Here is a 16,422-nt window from a genome sequence, read left to right on the forward strand (position 1 = left end):
TATATATATATATATATATATGTATAAAGAAGATGGAAAGTTAAAATAAAATTGAACCAATCAACCAAACTTAAGTAACATTAGGATATTATTGAAAAGCAAGGATAAAAGTATATGAAAAGTGCTAAAAACTTCAATTATTTTATTTTACTTTCTTAGACAACTAATATCTTTCTGGAGTTATAACATTTTTATAATTTTTACAATTATTTGATCAGAATCTCATGCATCATTAGAAGAAACAGTAATGGTCAAGCTTGATGTTTAAAATATTATACATAATAAGTATATGATACACTTGGTGTATGCTTTTATAGGAAAATAATCAACAGCAAGGTGGTGTGTGAAGCAAAATCACTAATACCACCACAAAAGTTGATTATTTTCCTATAACAGCATGTCCTAAAGTGTCAAATTCCTCTTCTCCCACAGCACTGATGCATTTTCTATTCATTTAAGGATCACGCCTCACACATTTTGTCCGTATATAGTTACATTTAATGTTCAGCAAATGCTCCTGTTATTACTTATGTTATAGCAGCACCAGTCTCTCGTTTCCTCCTCTCTCTAGAAATTAATAAGACAAAACAACACATTTTGTTCTTTCACTGATAAAATGCAGGTTAATTCAACTTGTGTAGTTTTTGCAGTTTGCAATTATGTGAATTATTCTATTGCATCCTCTCGAGTCAGAACATGCCACTATATAAGATGCTGGTGAATGAATGCGAAATATGAGCGGAAGTCCTTGTAGCGACGGACACGCTCATAGTCCACATAGCAAACTGGATATAGCTTTGTATCCAGGATATATTTTTAGCCGGTCAGAGCAAACAGGTGTCGTTGTGTATCCCGTGTTTAGTCAAGGTTGCCACAGCAGCTGGAAAATCTCAGCAGGAGAGGTTCAGCATCAAGTGTCCAGCGGAAACATTCCTGAAAAACGAGGACTCGAGTGTAAATCCTGTTTCTTTGCAAACATGCACTAGTTAAAACGTAAATCAAGTTCACTGGGAGTTATTTAGCAGTACGCATCTGTGTGTCACTCACAACACGAGTATTACACCTCTCAAATAAAGAAGTGAAGCTGAAGAGGTTCAACTGTTGATGGCTATTTGTGTGTACGTGCAGAATAATCATCATTATAATCGGCTTGTAGTCCGATACAGGACATGAGCAAAGAAAACCTACTATTAAAAAAATACTTTGAATTTAACCCAAAATGTAAAAGGCTTAACATGGAACATAATGTTAAAAGAACGTGCGGTGATTCGGTCTGTAAAATATAAATATAATTTTGAGCAAGTTTGCAGTTTGAGAAGGATTCATAAATTTTGGTATTTAAAAAATAAAGGGGTAATAAGTTCTGTCTGTACAATGTCTCAGAATAAAATGCTTCTAAACATCAACTGTAAATATTTTTAGGTCTCCCAGGAGAGATGTGTATGACTCTCCTAAGACTTAAAGACACATTCATTCACCCTGCGTGGGTGGTAGCTAAATGTAGGCAATTTATTTAGTCTCTCAGAGGATTGTGTGTATAGGGGAGTGGGGCTATAGGGGTATACGGAGGTCACCCGGTGCAGGTTGAGGCTGGTTTGAGGATTTAGGTTCCTCTGGGCCTCAAATACAAAGCTCAGAGTGGGTCTTACTCAGGCCTTAAGCATCCTGTACATCTGTGGGGGCGTATATGAGTCATAACCGTGTGTGTGTGTGTGTGTGTGTGTGTGTGTGTATGTGTGTGTGTGTGTGTGTGTGTGTGTGTGTGTTTCTCAGTCTGCCTGGTTCTGCATTTTTAATGTCTTTTTTTTTATAGAGTTTGAATGCATGCCCAAGCACATTCTTGTCAGTGCCATTATCTACTCCACGTGAAAAGCTCCGACTGAACCCATTGTTCTGTAAAGCCGAGAACTTCTCCGTTGCTCGCACATGTCGTCCGGTCACAGTTTCTTTTTGATACACCCACCACCCACCTCCGGATTATTACACACACAATCCTGAGTGTAAACTTTCCTCTCTTCCTCTCCTCCCACTCCTGCACACTCCTTCTGTGAGGACATCAGGGCAAAGCAAACATCCGATTTCCATTAGGAAACAGCTCTGCAGTCCGTCTTTCTCATACATTCCGACATATCAAACGCATTTTTTTTTTCATCAAGAGTCATGCGATGTGGGCTAAACACAAGTGTTTTGTGTTTTTCTTCTTTTTCATTGTATTTTAACTTGTACCACAGCTCTACCGAATTCACAAATCGGATTTACTGAGTAGAACATAGAGGGTGCATGTTGCTGTAGCATAAGTGATAACTTATTCATTTATTTTGTTGCTGATGTTCTGCAGCCATAACCCTCACTGTAAAGAGGATTTCAGATGAAATATTCCTCAATACTGAACACTAACTCAGGAAACGGCGGATTTACTGATGGATAAGTGATATTCGTGCATTTGATGTTCATTTACAAATACTCAAATGAAATTTAATGCACATAAAGTATTTATAGTTACGTAAGATGTATAAAGCCTTTATTTTCCACACGACATGCAAGGAATAAATAAACAGGAATCCAATTTACTGATGTGAATTTTATTATATTTGACATATTTTGAGGATTGACACAATAGCTCTGCCTTCATTATGCAGAACCAGGCTTTCGCAAATATATTACCTTACCTGCGTCCTTAGGTGGTATTGATTTAGACACACGATTGTCGACACACACTGAATTCGTCTGTTTGTCGATACTAAATTTTTTTCTTTAGTATGCAAAGACACAGACGATGCTACAACATTTCTTTAAAGGTGTTATGATGTTGACACAGTCGTGTGAAATCGTATTAAACTGCTGCATAATTACACAGATGAATTGTGCCCTGAATGCTGCTAGGTTGCATTCTATGCTGTGAGAGACCTGGTGCGTATTCAGTTTTTAGTCATGCATGTCACGGGGCTTGAGAACGGTTGTGCCCAGTGGTTGGGGTGGTTTGTAGTTTCAGACCATAAAGATGCAAAGCCTGTGATTATAGCCGAAAACTGAGTGTGTGATTTCCTCTAACTTCAGCTCCCAAAGAGTTGCTCGCCACACTTTTTCCGGGTGCTGTAGCCAGAACCGTACTTCCTTCCCTTTTTCAGTGGTGCAAACTTTATTCACTTGTGCTGAAAGATTGTGACATTTCAGTTATACCCCCCCTCCCAAAAAAAAATAATTCCTTCTATACAGCAACTACGCCTTGGGTTTTTATGGACAGCGTTCAGTAAGGCTGAAGGCTCGTCTCTGAGTGAGGCAATCGCGTTAGCTCTCTCTCTCACTTCCTCAGACTGCTTGAACGGTTTCAGCAGAAAATAAGGATATGAGAAGTGGCTTGCTTCATTCGGTTTTTGGAAAAAGTTCACGTTTTTAATTCGTTGCAGTCGAGGTTCAGGCATCGCAGTTTGGTTTCTGATGCCGTCACGTCAAAGCCAACGCCCAGCATAATAATAATGATGCTTTCCTCAAAGCTTTCTATTATATCAGAACCGAGAAAGGAGTGTCATTTCAGACTTGTGGCCTAACGCCTATCGTAGTTAATTAATAAATCATCATGACTGTAAATGAATACAAAGAAAGCATGTGGTACGGCTGGTCTTAATGAATAAAGTGAAAGTTCATGTTTTTCCTTTAAACACAATGTCATGTTAGGGAAAAAGAAAATCTGCAAAGCTCTAATTTGAGTAAGTGATATTGGTCCAAACTGTAAATTCCTCCATGTTGTGTTTTGCTTGGGAGGAAAATGAAGAAGAGGAAATATTTTGTACTGTGTGTGTTTGGCTTCTCAGATGGTTTCTTGAATCATTACTGACTATAAAAGTGGTCAAATCGTGTACGTTAAGGTGTTTGAAAGTGAAAAGATCGAGATAGTGTAAACATTTTTTGATAACCATGGCAACCAACATCTTTTCTATCCTCTTGGTATATCTTTTTTTTTTTTCCCTTTGAAACCCATGGTGAGTGAAAACATTTGCCCTTTTGCCATACAGTAGTTAGTGTACTACTAAGTTCCTGAGCATATAGTTCATTCAACATACACGAGTGATATATAAATTTGTTTGGGTCTGACTGGGCAGAGGAATTGAGGAAGCGGAAAGCAACGATTGTTCACTCGACAGTGAATCGTATGATCTCAGGAGGGTGGGGCATCGTAAATAACTTCTCCCAGATCAACGTTCCTCTCCTCAGAGCACAAATGTAGTGAGTATAATAGTGTTATAGACTCTCCAGGTCTGCGTTGAACGATGGAGCGTGCAGTCAGGTTTATATGAAGTGATGGCAGAAGATTAAAACTTGGATGTTAAATGAAAGACAGACTGGCAGAGAGAGAGAGAGAAATAGAGAGAGAGAGCTTTTTGAAAAGTCACACTGCAGTCTTGTTAAGAGGGAAGAGGAGGGAGGAGAGAGAGAGAGAGAGTGTGAGAGAGAGAAAGAGAGAGGAGGGGTGAGAGAAAAGAGAAGCCGGATGGATTTCTTGTAAATCAGCATAGCGCTTGTCCAATGAGATCGCGCCTGTATCCTGGCAGCAGGCCAGCATCAGGGGTATACAGAGAGAGAGAAAGCGAGTACGAGCGGGAGAAAGAGAGAGGGAGGAGCTGAACGAACAGGCCGTTGTGTGTGAGTACACCACGGACACGAGCGTAGAAAGCGTACGTTCTCCCTCATGAACCTGGAACGAATAAAGAAAGAAGAAACCACTAGGAATGAACGATTCTTTGCAGTCACCTAGCTGGTATGTGTTACATTTCTCCTTCCAGTCTTCCTTGATATTTGTTGTTTGTTTGTTTCATTCACACACAAGTTTGCTTCTTACTGCATATTATAGCGCATAAATAAGCCGTCCGGTGTGTGATTATTATAAGCAGTGTACGGTATTTAGCGTGTAAATGTGCGTTAAGTGAGCGCCTGCATAGAAGGACGGATATTGTTGTGAACATGACTTTATCAGGAGGAAGTTGAACAGAATAAATATGCAGTTCAAACCGGAGCTACGCTGAAGCATGACGGCAGAGCGATGGCTCAGAGGAAAGAGTTACGGTTTAATCCAGTAAAGCATGTTCAAAAAACAACCCTGCAGGCAGAATGACTTATTTTCCAGTCTGTAAGGATGATAAACTCTGTGTAGAAGGAGTCAGAGCTTGGGGATCACCGATTGATCCGTGCTCATGTGCTTCATGGGAGCCGGGTTCGATTCGGATCAAATGGGTAAAGACTTCGGCACGTAGTTTGCGGTGAAAAGAAAGCACATTTTAGATCGATATAAATGTGTGCCATTTCATCACCCACACATTCTTCGTTCTTCATTCTAGTTTATCACACTGAGATCTGTCACTCCCACTTTCAAAGGTTGGCACATGACCTCACATACACCCTGGGCATTGTTTGGTATTTATTGCCTAATGCTGTTTATTCAACTTCCAAGGTAAATAAGGGAAAGGTGGCATCCACGCTTCGGATGCCATTGTGCACTGAGACAGACCTCTGCATATTTTCTGTGTTGTTGGCCTTTTTTTTCTTTTCACTGATGGAGTGAGTGATGTTGCCTGATGTTTGATGATGTCATCTCCCGCCCTTATTAAGAGATTAAAATGGAGAACTCGGATATCTGAAGCCAGTGAGTGTTTGGCACTTTGGTTTGTGTCAGCTTCAGAACGAGGCCTGCTTTCTTTAAAGTTGAGAGAGAGAGAGAGAGAGAGAGAGAAGTCAAGTGAGGACGCACTGATGCAACATGCTGTAACCATTTTAATCTTTACACACACCTCTCGCTCTATATATCTCAACAATGCCATTAATAATGAACTGTTTCTTTGGAGCTTGTGCAGTAAGTCAAAGTTAGAAACATATGAAATAAAAACAAGTTTTATTATTATTATTATTATTATTGTTGTTGTTGTTGTTGCCTCGCTTAGGAATGTTGGCTAATTTTGGATAGACACGCTTTTGTGAACTTGACTTCATCATAAATGCTATATTCTCAAAAATCTCGCGCTTTCCATTCATGCAAGCTTTCCGATAATGTGAATAAATAGTGCGCTGGTTCGATTCTGTAAGTAGGTCGAGACGCCCAAACAGAAACTAAAAGACAGTTCTCCTGAGGCGCAACAGAAAAACTTTCAGCTTGTCATTGGGACGTCACAAGTTTGATCTGAGAATATCACAGCCAACTGTGGTCAGGAGCCTGGAGAGCAGAACTGCAGGTGTTCTCAGGGTCAGAGGGGTGAGAGACTCCATTACTTGTTCATCCCAGTGACACCAGCCAGTTGTGGGTGTCTGTGAGCTGAAGTATGTAGGAGAGGGTAGATAGCACTTTCCTCGAAGTGTGTTCCTCTGCCCTTGTGATGCTGGTTCACATGTCTCTTGTTTTCCCCACCCTCTTTAATAGAAGTTGACTGGTGATTGGGGAGAGTTAGCAAGCAGGTAGGAAATGGCTAGTCAATTCAAAAATGATGAGGGAAAAGATGGGTGTTAAAACCAAGTTCTATCAAAATAAAATATGTTTTAGATTTTAATTTGTTTCGTCTCCAAAAATACATTAAATTGTAAATGCTATTAAAAAGCTTTCTTATTTTTTCTTATAAATTCTAACAAACATTTTTTACAATCAGTAAAGTGTAAGACCTCCAACTAGCTCCTTCAAGATGTTTGCTGATAAATATTTTGCATCATAATTTATAACAGTAATGATATTTTATCTATATTTCCCCATTACGTATTTATTCATTTAGATGGAAAGAGTAAAAGATATCCCTATAGAAGGTCCTGTTTCAGTTGTCAATGATTATAAGACCTACTGGACTCCAGTCATTGTTTAAGCAGAGTTAGAACACTGGTACGTTTTGTCAAATTCACGTCCAGCTCATATCTTATTTCGGTCTTAAGATCTGGTTATAAACCGGCCACTCTGGTTTTTACTCATGCTGCATGCAGGCAGTCACTTCCTTATCAACATCACTGTCATCCTTTGAGAATGCTTTAACTGTGAAAAGTGCTTGAAAACTGTGATCGGGTTTCCTCCTCCTCACCAGATGGCACAAACGTCCTCATGAGGCTCTGAATGAACAAAGTAGCGTTTGTCCCCCACTGTCGGCGGTCCAAAGTTCACAAGAGATTAGTGAATCTACTGGTTGTTAAAGTCGACAAGTTTTTATTACCGACTCATGTCTGAAAGAAAATACTTAGCCGTGTAAGTCACCGTGACGAGCAGCAGTTAAAAAAGGCCAGGTGTGAAGGTGGATCAATTGTGTTTTGTTTTGCTTCCAGGATCTAAAAGATGGCAGTGGTACACAGGATCTTTAACTCCACCCGGCCATTCTCCATGTCCACAAACCAGCCGAAACTCAAGGTCCAGAGCTCCCTCGCTTCCGGCCCCGAGCCTCAGTTGCTTGTCCCCTCTGCGAAGGACGATAAACAGCACAATCTGGAGGATTATTCCTTTATTTTGAAGGTCATCTCTCATGGAACAGCCAAGCATGTAGGCACAGGACCTCTGGGCACCGAGAAACCGTCCATCATCGCCCAGGCAGAATGTAAGTACTTCAACCTACTCAAGAGTTTGAAGTAAGAAACACAAAACACTGACCTGTGATCAACTTCTCTGCAGGTGAATCTCAGGACTCGCAGGAATTCTGTCCCAACAGCAGGTAAAGACCTGACCTATGCCTGAAAGAACAAGACTGTAACCAAAAACACGCACTGGTTTGTTTTAACAGTTGGTTCATTTGTATTTCTTTCCAGACATAAAAACGCGTACAGCAACTTCGGGGCCCTCTCCGTACCCCAAGGCTCAGTTTCTCACCGGCAGCCGAGGAAAAAACGACGGAAGAGACAGCGGAGGAGAGTTTCCCAGAGGGAGGGCCAACAGAGGGACGGAGGGAGTGAGAGACTGAGAGACAGAAGAGGCGCTAGAGTGCCACAACAGGACAGTGGAGAGGTGAGCTGGACTCAAGTGTATATGAAGCGAATATGAGTAAATAGATTATTAAGGGAAGAGACAGACAAGGGTTTCAACAGAATAATTAATTGCCATGGAAAAGGGAAAACATTGAGCTTGTAAGGAAAGTGAAGAGAAAATAGGACAAAATGAGACAGATGTATACATTTGGAAGGTGTGACTGGTCCACAGTGTTGGTGGACATGACATTCCCTTTCAAAGATCCCTTTCATTTAGGGGTCAAGTAGAGGATAGCTGGCAGCAGTAGTGCAAGTTCAATACTGATAGTGTTAGAGAGTAATTCAGGTCATCTAATATAGCATAAAATACTACCGAATATATGTTTGAAGCAGGTAACTACTTTATATTATATACATAATATATTATACTCAGTTTGTACCTGATAATTGAGCACTTGTTTGTTTTTCTCCCAGCTTGGAGGATGTAACTACATCAGCAGCAACAGCAGTAGTTCATTTAGCACAGAAAGCCTGTCTGTGCAGGAGACAGCGGAGTCGTCCTGCTCCCCTCACACGGACCTCATTTCCACTCAGCTGTCTCCGAAATCCTGGGAGTGCATTTTTCCTCCCCGACATGACCTGGTGTCCTATAATCAGGAAAGCAAATGCTCTCTGGACCCCGACTCGCCGTTCATCAGCGAGGCCGAATGCAGCCTGGCACTAGCAGGCCTCAGGAACAACGTCTCACAGGCCGAGTGCTCCTACGCCCCTGCGTTCGCCAAACAGATGGTCCGGGATGTGCAGGACAGAGAGGAAGAAGAGGATGGAGAGGAAGAGACGGAAGAGAGCGACACAAACGAAGGCATCCTCTTTAAAGAGGTGTGTTTAAGAACAGGCTTGCGTGACTGTCAAATGATACTTGATGTATTCATAGTGAGAAAGAGAAGCCAACATTAACGCATTATGAATGCCAACACAAATGCAGCCTGACACAACTACACACTTGACTGCACAGTTAAATAGCACTTTGCTGAATCGAAGCCCTGAAAAAAAAATGACTCACATACAGTAGTCATACGAGAGAGTGAAACATACATCGATAAAAACATCAGGCGCGAACGCTTACATGTTTGTTCAGTGGTTTCCTGTTTTTAAGCTCTGAGAAGTTTCATGTTTATCTCAGTAGCCTAGTTCTGCTTACGGGAGTTTCCTCACATGCACCCCACAAAACACATGAACATTTATAGAGTGCAAGTAGTTCTTTGCGAGAGCGAGCACCCCGCCCGCATCGGTGATAGTGATACGCAGCAATATGTGTCATTATATATTTGGCTAAGTTCATTGACAAAAAATAATAATAATAATACACTAAAATTAAATTGAAAAAAAAAAAAAAAAGAAAGATAGAGATCATTGCCACCAATCCTCGATTTCAATAAAATGCATGTATTGTTGATTCATTCATATGACTGATTTTGGAAAATCACAGCATGCAGGAAGTGTGTGAGTGATCGTGTCAAGGATGTTACGTAGCACGCAGAGCGTAATCAGGAATTGCTCTAGAAAGATTAGACAAAACAAACTATTTAGAATCTAAAAACTAGTTTAAAATCTAAAATACTTAAAAATAGGTTTTAAACACTAAGTATGTAAATAAACATCTTCTGAGTTGTCCCGAAATCTTTACTGATGTATTTCAATGACTTGTTGGAAAACCTTTGTATAAAGAAGACCTTTCCAAATTTGTGGCATTGTGTGTGTGTGTGTGTGTAGGATCTACATCCACAGGACTATGAATATCGAGAGGGAAGGGATTACGAGATCGGTGATTTACTAAAGCAAGGCTCGTTCGGAGCCGTCTACAGCATCAGAGACAAATCCAGCGGCTTTGTGTGCGCTGCCAAAAAGGTACACCTGAACGCTTTGTGCCAGTGTGAAACTGTTTGTGTGTGTGTGTGTGTGTGCAGGGCATATTAGTGTGTCCTTACCTCCATCTCTCTCTGCCTCGCTTCTTAGGTGCCGTTAGAACGTTTCAGATGTGAGGAGGTGGGCTCGTGGAGTGCCCTCCAGTCTCCTCACGTGGTGGAATTTTTCGGATTTGTCCGAGAGGGTCGGTCCGTCATCCTGTTCATGGATCTCAAACCAGGTATGTTTTATGACTAACCCCTAAAGTGTGGTAGCCATCTATACAAACAGTCATGGAGTTGGGATTTGGGAGACAATGTTATAAAACACACACACACACACACAGGGAGGACTGAAAACAAAGACACATAACCAAGAAGCCATCATTTATCAAAAACTATGATATTTTAGCTGTGAGTGAATGTGTTAGCTGTTAATAAATGTTAGAAACAAATAGTAACTTCATTTTTCTGTAAAGCTGCTCTGAGATAATATCCATTGTTAAAAGTGCTATACAAATAAATTGAAATTGAATTGAACTGAAAATTGAGCCATTTTTGTTGCATCAGGTTTTCTCATAACACTGCTGTGTTCAGCTCTTAATGACTGACTAAGAATTAAATCACTTCGGACAGTCCTTTCCTCTATTTCCAACAGCCAACAGATCTAGTGATTCATTTAGTGTTCAATCTTTACCTTCTTCTGACTCTCCTGTTTTACCCTTCTTCTCTCCTCCTCCACCTCCAGGCTCTCTGGGGCAGTTGTTGGCAGAAAGGGGTCGCCTGCCCGAGGATCTCTCCCTGCACTACATGCAACAGGTCCTGGGGGCATTAGAGCACCTACACAAGCGACGCATCCTTCACCTGGATGTCAAAGGTACAACCTGAAATACAAAGCGTGACGAGCTGAGCCAATTTCAAGGCTGCGGCAGAATAAAATACTCGGGTTGTGCTGCTATAGGATATTAGGTTTATGTACGCAGACGTCGACCCTTTTCCAATAACAGCACATGTTTTTCATTACTCATATTTTATTAGCTAAATGTATGTGTTTACAGCGACATTCAGTGTCAGGGAATGTCCACAAGACAGGTTCCTGTTATGGCTTAAGTTATAACAGTTATAAACAGCCATTCCATCACCAGCCTGGTGCTGACACTGGAATCTTCTTCCATGTAATCCTAAATATAAACGTCTTTACAGAAATCTTCATCATAATAAACGATTACCCGCTTATTTTATATTAAATTTGTTTTATTGTCTCGTATGTCACTCAAGTACCAAGTGGTTGGTTTAGAAATGAGCATGTATTAGAACAAACACATTCATAGTTGTGCTGTAACAGAAAATTAATCAACACCTTTTGGACCAATGAGAGTTCATCAGTGATATGGTTTAAATTTGAGTCATTTTGCATTTATCGCCAGTTTTGGAACATCTGAGTGTGTGAAACGGCCACGTTGTCATGAATCTATAAGAGCTTCCACTTAGAAAGTGAGAAACTGACTCATATGTTCGTGAACAGATCATAATGAAAAGGTGCACGTAATGCCGGACACTCGCAAACCAGTCACAGATGCCGTGTGAGATAACTCTAACTCGCACCGATAGCTGATATTGGCTGGTTGGTTAGTGTCTTAACGCGACCAGATTTGATCAGAATTCCATCCAGTGATGATTTATTCGAAAATGTCACTGCACTGGGGTGAAATTACCTGCTTGACGGATATCAGACCTGAAGTATTCTGAAGACGAAATGCTGTTGTTGTTATTATGTGTTGTGACGACAGGGTAACAGAGGGGACGGTGCTATTATAATGTGACACTTGGGTTGTTTTGTTCTGTGGCTTGGTTTTCTTTGGTTTAATGGCTTTTCAGAAGAATTGGGTGTGGCACAGAGTTGTAGCACCTGTGGTGAGAAAGAGGGCAGTGAGATATGTGTTGAAGAAAGGGGGAGAGAGAGAGAGAAAGAAAGAGAGAGAGAAAGAGAGAATGAATTTGTGTGTATGTGAGTGAGACGAAAGCTGGGAATTTCCCAGAGTGAGTCATGAAAACTGCAGAGGGGAGGGGGGGGGTTGAGGCGATCTCGACAGTCACAGGAAAACGACCATAGAAAGACAAGAGAGAAGCCATTTGGAATTTTTTGTTAAAATGTGTGTGAAACCCTAAATCTATGATATGAACATTTCAGTCTTTGACACACATTAGAAAGAGTTTAGAGAGAAGATTTAGGAAGCCAGGAAACTCTCTCTCTCTCTCTCTCTCTCTCTCTTTCTCTCTCTCTCTCTCTCTCTCACACTCTCTTTTCCTGTCTATCCTCTCGAGCACCCCCTGGTGTTGGTCTCGATAATATTGCAGGCGATCTTGTTTGTGTGGCCCATCAGATTTAAACTGCAGTCCAGTCACGACATGGAAACCGAAAGCACTTTTTTCACACATCTTCCTGGAACAAACCACTGACTGCGCAAACCACCTGATTTCTGGGAAGAACATTTTTTTGTTGCCTGGCAGTAGGCTTTCATCCCACAATGTTATCGTGCAGGTCTTTAATTAACTTGTTGATACAGGCCTCCACTGAGGTTGATTATCTTAACAGATAATAATTATATTTCGTCTTCCGATCCCCAACTCGTCGACATCGTCTGGGTTTGAATGCGTGTGTTGTTTTGAAACCCCTGCACTTCACATAGATGTATTTTACATTGTTTGCATGACAGAATAGTTCAGTTTTTCAAATCTGTACCTATTCTTGTCATTTCAGTGGATAATGTGTTGCTGTCCGAGGATGGGAAAAACACGTTCTTGTGTGACTTTGGCGAGTCAGAGCGACTAGACCTGTATGGATTCAGTCCATTTAAAGGTAAAACTCTTTACTAACAATTAAAACATTAAGTGAAAACCGTGCTGCAGACCTGATGACCAAGCATGCTTTATTTCGTGTGTGTAGCTCTGAAGGGGACAGAGACTCACATGGCTCCTGAGGTGGCACGTGGAGAGAAGCGTTGTGCCAAGGCGGATGTGTGGAGCAGCTGCTGCATGCTACTGCACATGCTGAATGGCTGCCAGCCATGGACACGCTACTACTCCCGCCCTCTTTACCTCAAAGTAAGTGTAAATCCAAGTGTTTCCTCTCTTCCACATCAAAAGCTGCTTTCTCTTCAGTTCATTGAATCAGTGAGATTACATCACACACATTCGTAATCGGTCCTCTTGGGTCTTGCTGATTGTGGTATCTGTCAATGCAGATAGCCGAAGAGCCGCCGCCCCTGAGAGAGATACCTCCCGACTGCAGCCCGCATACTGCTGATGTCATCAAGCTGGGACTGCAGAGAGAGACGAGCCGAAGAGCCTCAGCCAAGGATCTCAGAGTTCAAACGGCGAAAGCACTTAAACAACGTAAGCCGACGCATATACGCACTTTCTACTCGTCTACACGTCTACTACAGATTATATCTAGGTGGATTTTTAATCAGTATTAGATTATTCAGGAGGAAGGTTGATTGTTTTACTACACCTGCATGCCCCATGTAGAATGAATCCCACCCATTTGGATTTTTTCTAAATCCAAATGATTCATAAAAGCTTGAATTATTCTTCTGACCAAGGCTATGGTATCATCCAAAGAAGCTTGGAAGGAAGTAACAGAAATCAGCGATGCAGTAGGGAGAGCATGCTTTGCTAACCCAGCTTCGAAGCTAGTACGAAGCATAGCACATAACCCGCACCGATTAGTGCGTTAGTTAATTTGTGTTTAACGCAAGTTAGTGTAATATCACTGCTGTAGTACTGTCATTTTCACTGACTGTGTTTGTCTGTGTCCCTGTAGTGGGAGGTCTTCGGACCCCAGCAAGGGGAGGAGCCTATCAAAAGCCATTTGGGAAGCCAGAAAGGTGCGTGCCTAGCCCCTTCTCCGATAGCCCTGTGCAGCAGTGGATGGGCCCAGGGCAGGAGCGGAGAGAGCGGGCTGGACTGAGGGCTGAGCCGAAGTTCCGTAAGCAACAAGTGGGAAAAGAGGATGACGTAAAGGAGGAGAATGACCGGGAGAAAGAGATTGCGTTGAGAAAGGAGAGCTACCACGCTCCGTCCTCGCCGATCTATTTTCATTCTCCGCCACCCGAATCCTACAAACCCACAGAGCAGGAGCTTCGCAAACTCGAGAGGGGTCAGTCTCCCACTATGCCCTAGTACCCTACACTCATAAAAATGTAAAAGCCACTCAATAATTATTCAAATTCTTTTATATAAACGTGAGATTTTTTTTTGTTTTCTGTAGAATTTTTCCTGAGCAGTCTTTCTCAGCCGCACTCAGTTGAGCTGCAGGAGCAACTTCTTTCCTGCTTGGGTAGTGACTGCCTGTCTAGCAGAGAGCCAGGAGACAAAAAGGTAAACACACACACAGTAGCACACCATGTCAGTGCATGGTATGAGGAAAACCGCTTTGTGCATGCAGATTAGATTCATCAGAATTAGTGCAGATAACAGAAACAGTGCAAGTTACTGAGCTACTGCGTGTTATGTAGTGGTGTTTCAGTCTGTTACCAGAAACGTGTAGGAGGGCCTCATTTCTCATGAACTCTCTGAAATGAGCTCATCATTTCCTGAAGTACCATATTCTTTTTTGGCATTAACTAATAATTATTGTAAAGTTCAGATGCTGATGTTTTTTTTACTTTGAAGGGCTTGTCATATTACATGCCTCTAGTCAATAAACAGCCTGCACTTGCACTTCTGCATTCTCTCGCTGGAAAGTCCGCACTTCCTCAAACCCGAAATCTGTGTCTTCTGATAGTTGTTTTTATAATCTCTAAAATTTGCATGAAGGTCTGGGAACATACAGTACAGGTCATCCCATACAGCTAAACTGAATGAGAGGTTTGTTCTAACATAGTGGTAGAGTAGAGAATTCGCTTACTAATATATTAAACAATCTCCTGTATTAACGATTGAATCCTTTATCAAAGCTTAAAAAATATAGCGTTTAAATATCTTGACTTTTAAAAGTGTTTCCGGATTTTTATCCGATTTAAGAATGTTGGAATTCACGGAATTAAATATATACTTTTGTTTATTGACTGAATACGTACTGTCCACATTAATAGGAACACAGGTACACCTCTTCATTTATGTTCATTTATCCAATGTCCCTGTAAACTCTGAGAGATTATAATGTGTGTAAAATCCCAGGAGAGTTCTAAAATACTGAGACCTACAGCCATGCTCCAGTTCTAATTTCTATGAAATCTTTCTAAGAAAAATTACCTGAAACAAATTAGATTTTGCTCAGGGTAAAAAAAAAGAAAAGATCTGGGGTCTGTTAATCCCATTTTTGCTCAGTTACTGCTGCCTGTGAAATTTCATGTGACACAATAATAAAAAGTAAATACTTTTAAACACATTGGTTGCATTTGTAAACAGTGCACATAGTTTTGAATATTTTGTAAGTGAATTATTGTGATTTATTTATTCCCTTCTGTCAGGATTCTGGCCGTTGGTCACTTAGCCCCGGGGACGACCTCAGCTCAGGTGTGTTTTCCTACAATAGCCAGTCAGATGGCCAGAGCTTCAGTATGGATTGGCTTGGTCCCGCCCACCAGCCCCCACCTCGCTGCTTTGAGGGTGAGTGATGAATCACTTGACCAGGTGTGAGATTTAGGTTTAGAGAAATGAGTCTCATGCATTATGTCATACCATTGAGTCACTCTGTCACTCGAGTCATATGCTAAGCTGAGATGTCCTTTGTGTCCATGCAGGAGTGGACGTTTGCATCAGGGACTTCAACGGGCGTTGCCTCCGTATCCGTGAAACCCCCCGCGCAAAAGTGGGTCACATCGCCATAGGAATCAGTGATCAGGTAAGGAGACAGTGTGTACAAAGGAGTACAGAATAACTGCATCTGAACATGTGTGTGAGTGGGTGGGTGTTGACATGTGTCTGTGTTCATCTCTGGCAGATCTCAGAGAGTGTGTTTAGTCTGCAGAGTGAGGACGGTTCTCTGGTGTCCCACGATAAGCAAGTACAGGATGCTGGTCTCTTCCTGCGCTGTGTCCCCGCCCCTGACCCCGCCCATCACAGACAAGGTTCCTGCTGCAACATGCCATGGAGCTGGAGGATCAGGGACGGGAGGCTGGAGACCAGAGACTGATGACTTTATTATCGTCTCTGCTGTCTGACATCTTTCACTTTTATATTATCTTAACTTGTTGAACTTCCTCCATTCCTGCCAGTGTTTTATGTTCACCTGCTGCATTATTCCACGTCTGCTCAACTGTGCCAATGTGTTTTATAATGATTTTTGCACCTCTTCCAATATGCCACGAATGTACTGATTTTAAATTGTTAATGTGAAACATCTCAATGTTTAAATGTCTGTTTTACCGATGCATTTATCATGATATCATGATTTTTAAAAGAATCTCGCCTTTCATTTCTGTAAGTCATATTAATCCATTTCTAATCAGGCACATCATATTTCATCATAGGATATTATGACGTCTTCTTTCCACATTGTGTATCAATCCAGCAATAAACGCAGGTGTCATTATTGTCCCAGGCGTCATTGTTAAAATTAAGAAGTGATTTGGTGGTTAAACAATGTACTTATTAA

The 16,422-nt window shown here is 41.5% G+C and overlaps 1 protein-coding gene across 2 annotated transcripts in view; it reads left to right on the forward strand.

The window, feature by feature from the left end:
* Positions 1 to 16,362, forward strand: part of map3k14a (mitogen-activated protein kinase kinase kinase 14a) — an 18,697-nt gene extending 2,335 nt beyond the window's left edge. The window contains exons 1-16 of one of the 2 annotated variants that reach the window (XM_058373247.1): positions 4,221 to 4,756; positions 7,285 to 7,550; positions 7,625 to 7,664; positions 7,759 to 7,954; positions 8,389 to 8,793; positions 9,688 to 9,822; positions 9,931 to 10,060; positions 10,567 to 10,695; positions 12,580 to 12,678; positions 12,766 to 12,923; positions 13,064 to 13,214; positions 13,645 to 13,980; positions 14,092 to 14,201; positions 15,296 to 15,434; positions 15,569 to 15,669; positions 15,769 to 16,362. In XM_058373247.1, coding sequence (XP_058229230.1) covers positions 7,295 to 7,550; positions 7,625 to 7,664; positions 7,759 to 7,954; positions 8,389 to 8,793; positions 9,688 to 9,822; positions 9,931 to 10,060; positions 10,567 to 10,695; positions 12,580 to 12,678; positions 12,766 to 12,923; positions 13,064 to 13,214; positions 13,645 to 13,980; positions 14,092 to 14,201; positions 15,296 to 15,434; positions 15,569 to 15,669; positions 15,769 to 15,960 — 2,577 coding nt within the window. In that variant the 5' untranslated portion in view covers positions 4,221 to 4,756; positions 7,285 to 7,294 and the 3' untranslated portion in view covers positions 15,961 to 16,362. Of the gene's footprint in view, positions 1 to 4,220; positions 4,757 to 7,284; positions 7,551 to 7,624; positions 7,665 to 7,758; positions 7,955 to 8,388; positions 8,794 to 9,687; positions 9,823 to 9,930; positions 10,061 to 10,566; positions 10,696 to 12,579; positions 12,679 to 12,765; positions 12,924 to 13,063; positions 13,215 to 13,644; positions 13,981 to 14,091; positions 14,202 to 15,295; positions 15,435 to 15,568; positions 15,670 to 15,768 lie in introns of those variants that run through there. The other variant, XM_058373257.1, reaches the window with a different exon arrangement.
* The last annotated feature ends 60 nt before the right edge of the window (positions 16,363 to 16,422 follow it).

This window comes from Hemibagrus wyckioides, linkage group LG02 (genome assembly GCF_019097595.1).
Source record: "Hemibagrus wyckioides isolate EC202008001 linkage group LG02, SWU_Hwy_1.0, whole genome shotgun sequence".
NCBI classification, from domain to species: Eukaryota; Metazoa; Chordata; class Actinopteri; order Siluriformes; family Bagridae; genus Hemibagrus; species Hemibagrus wyckioides.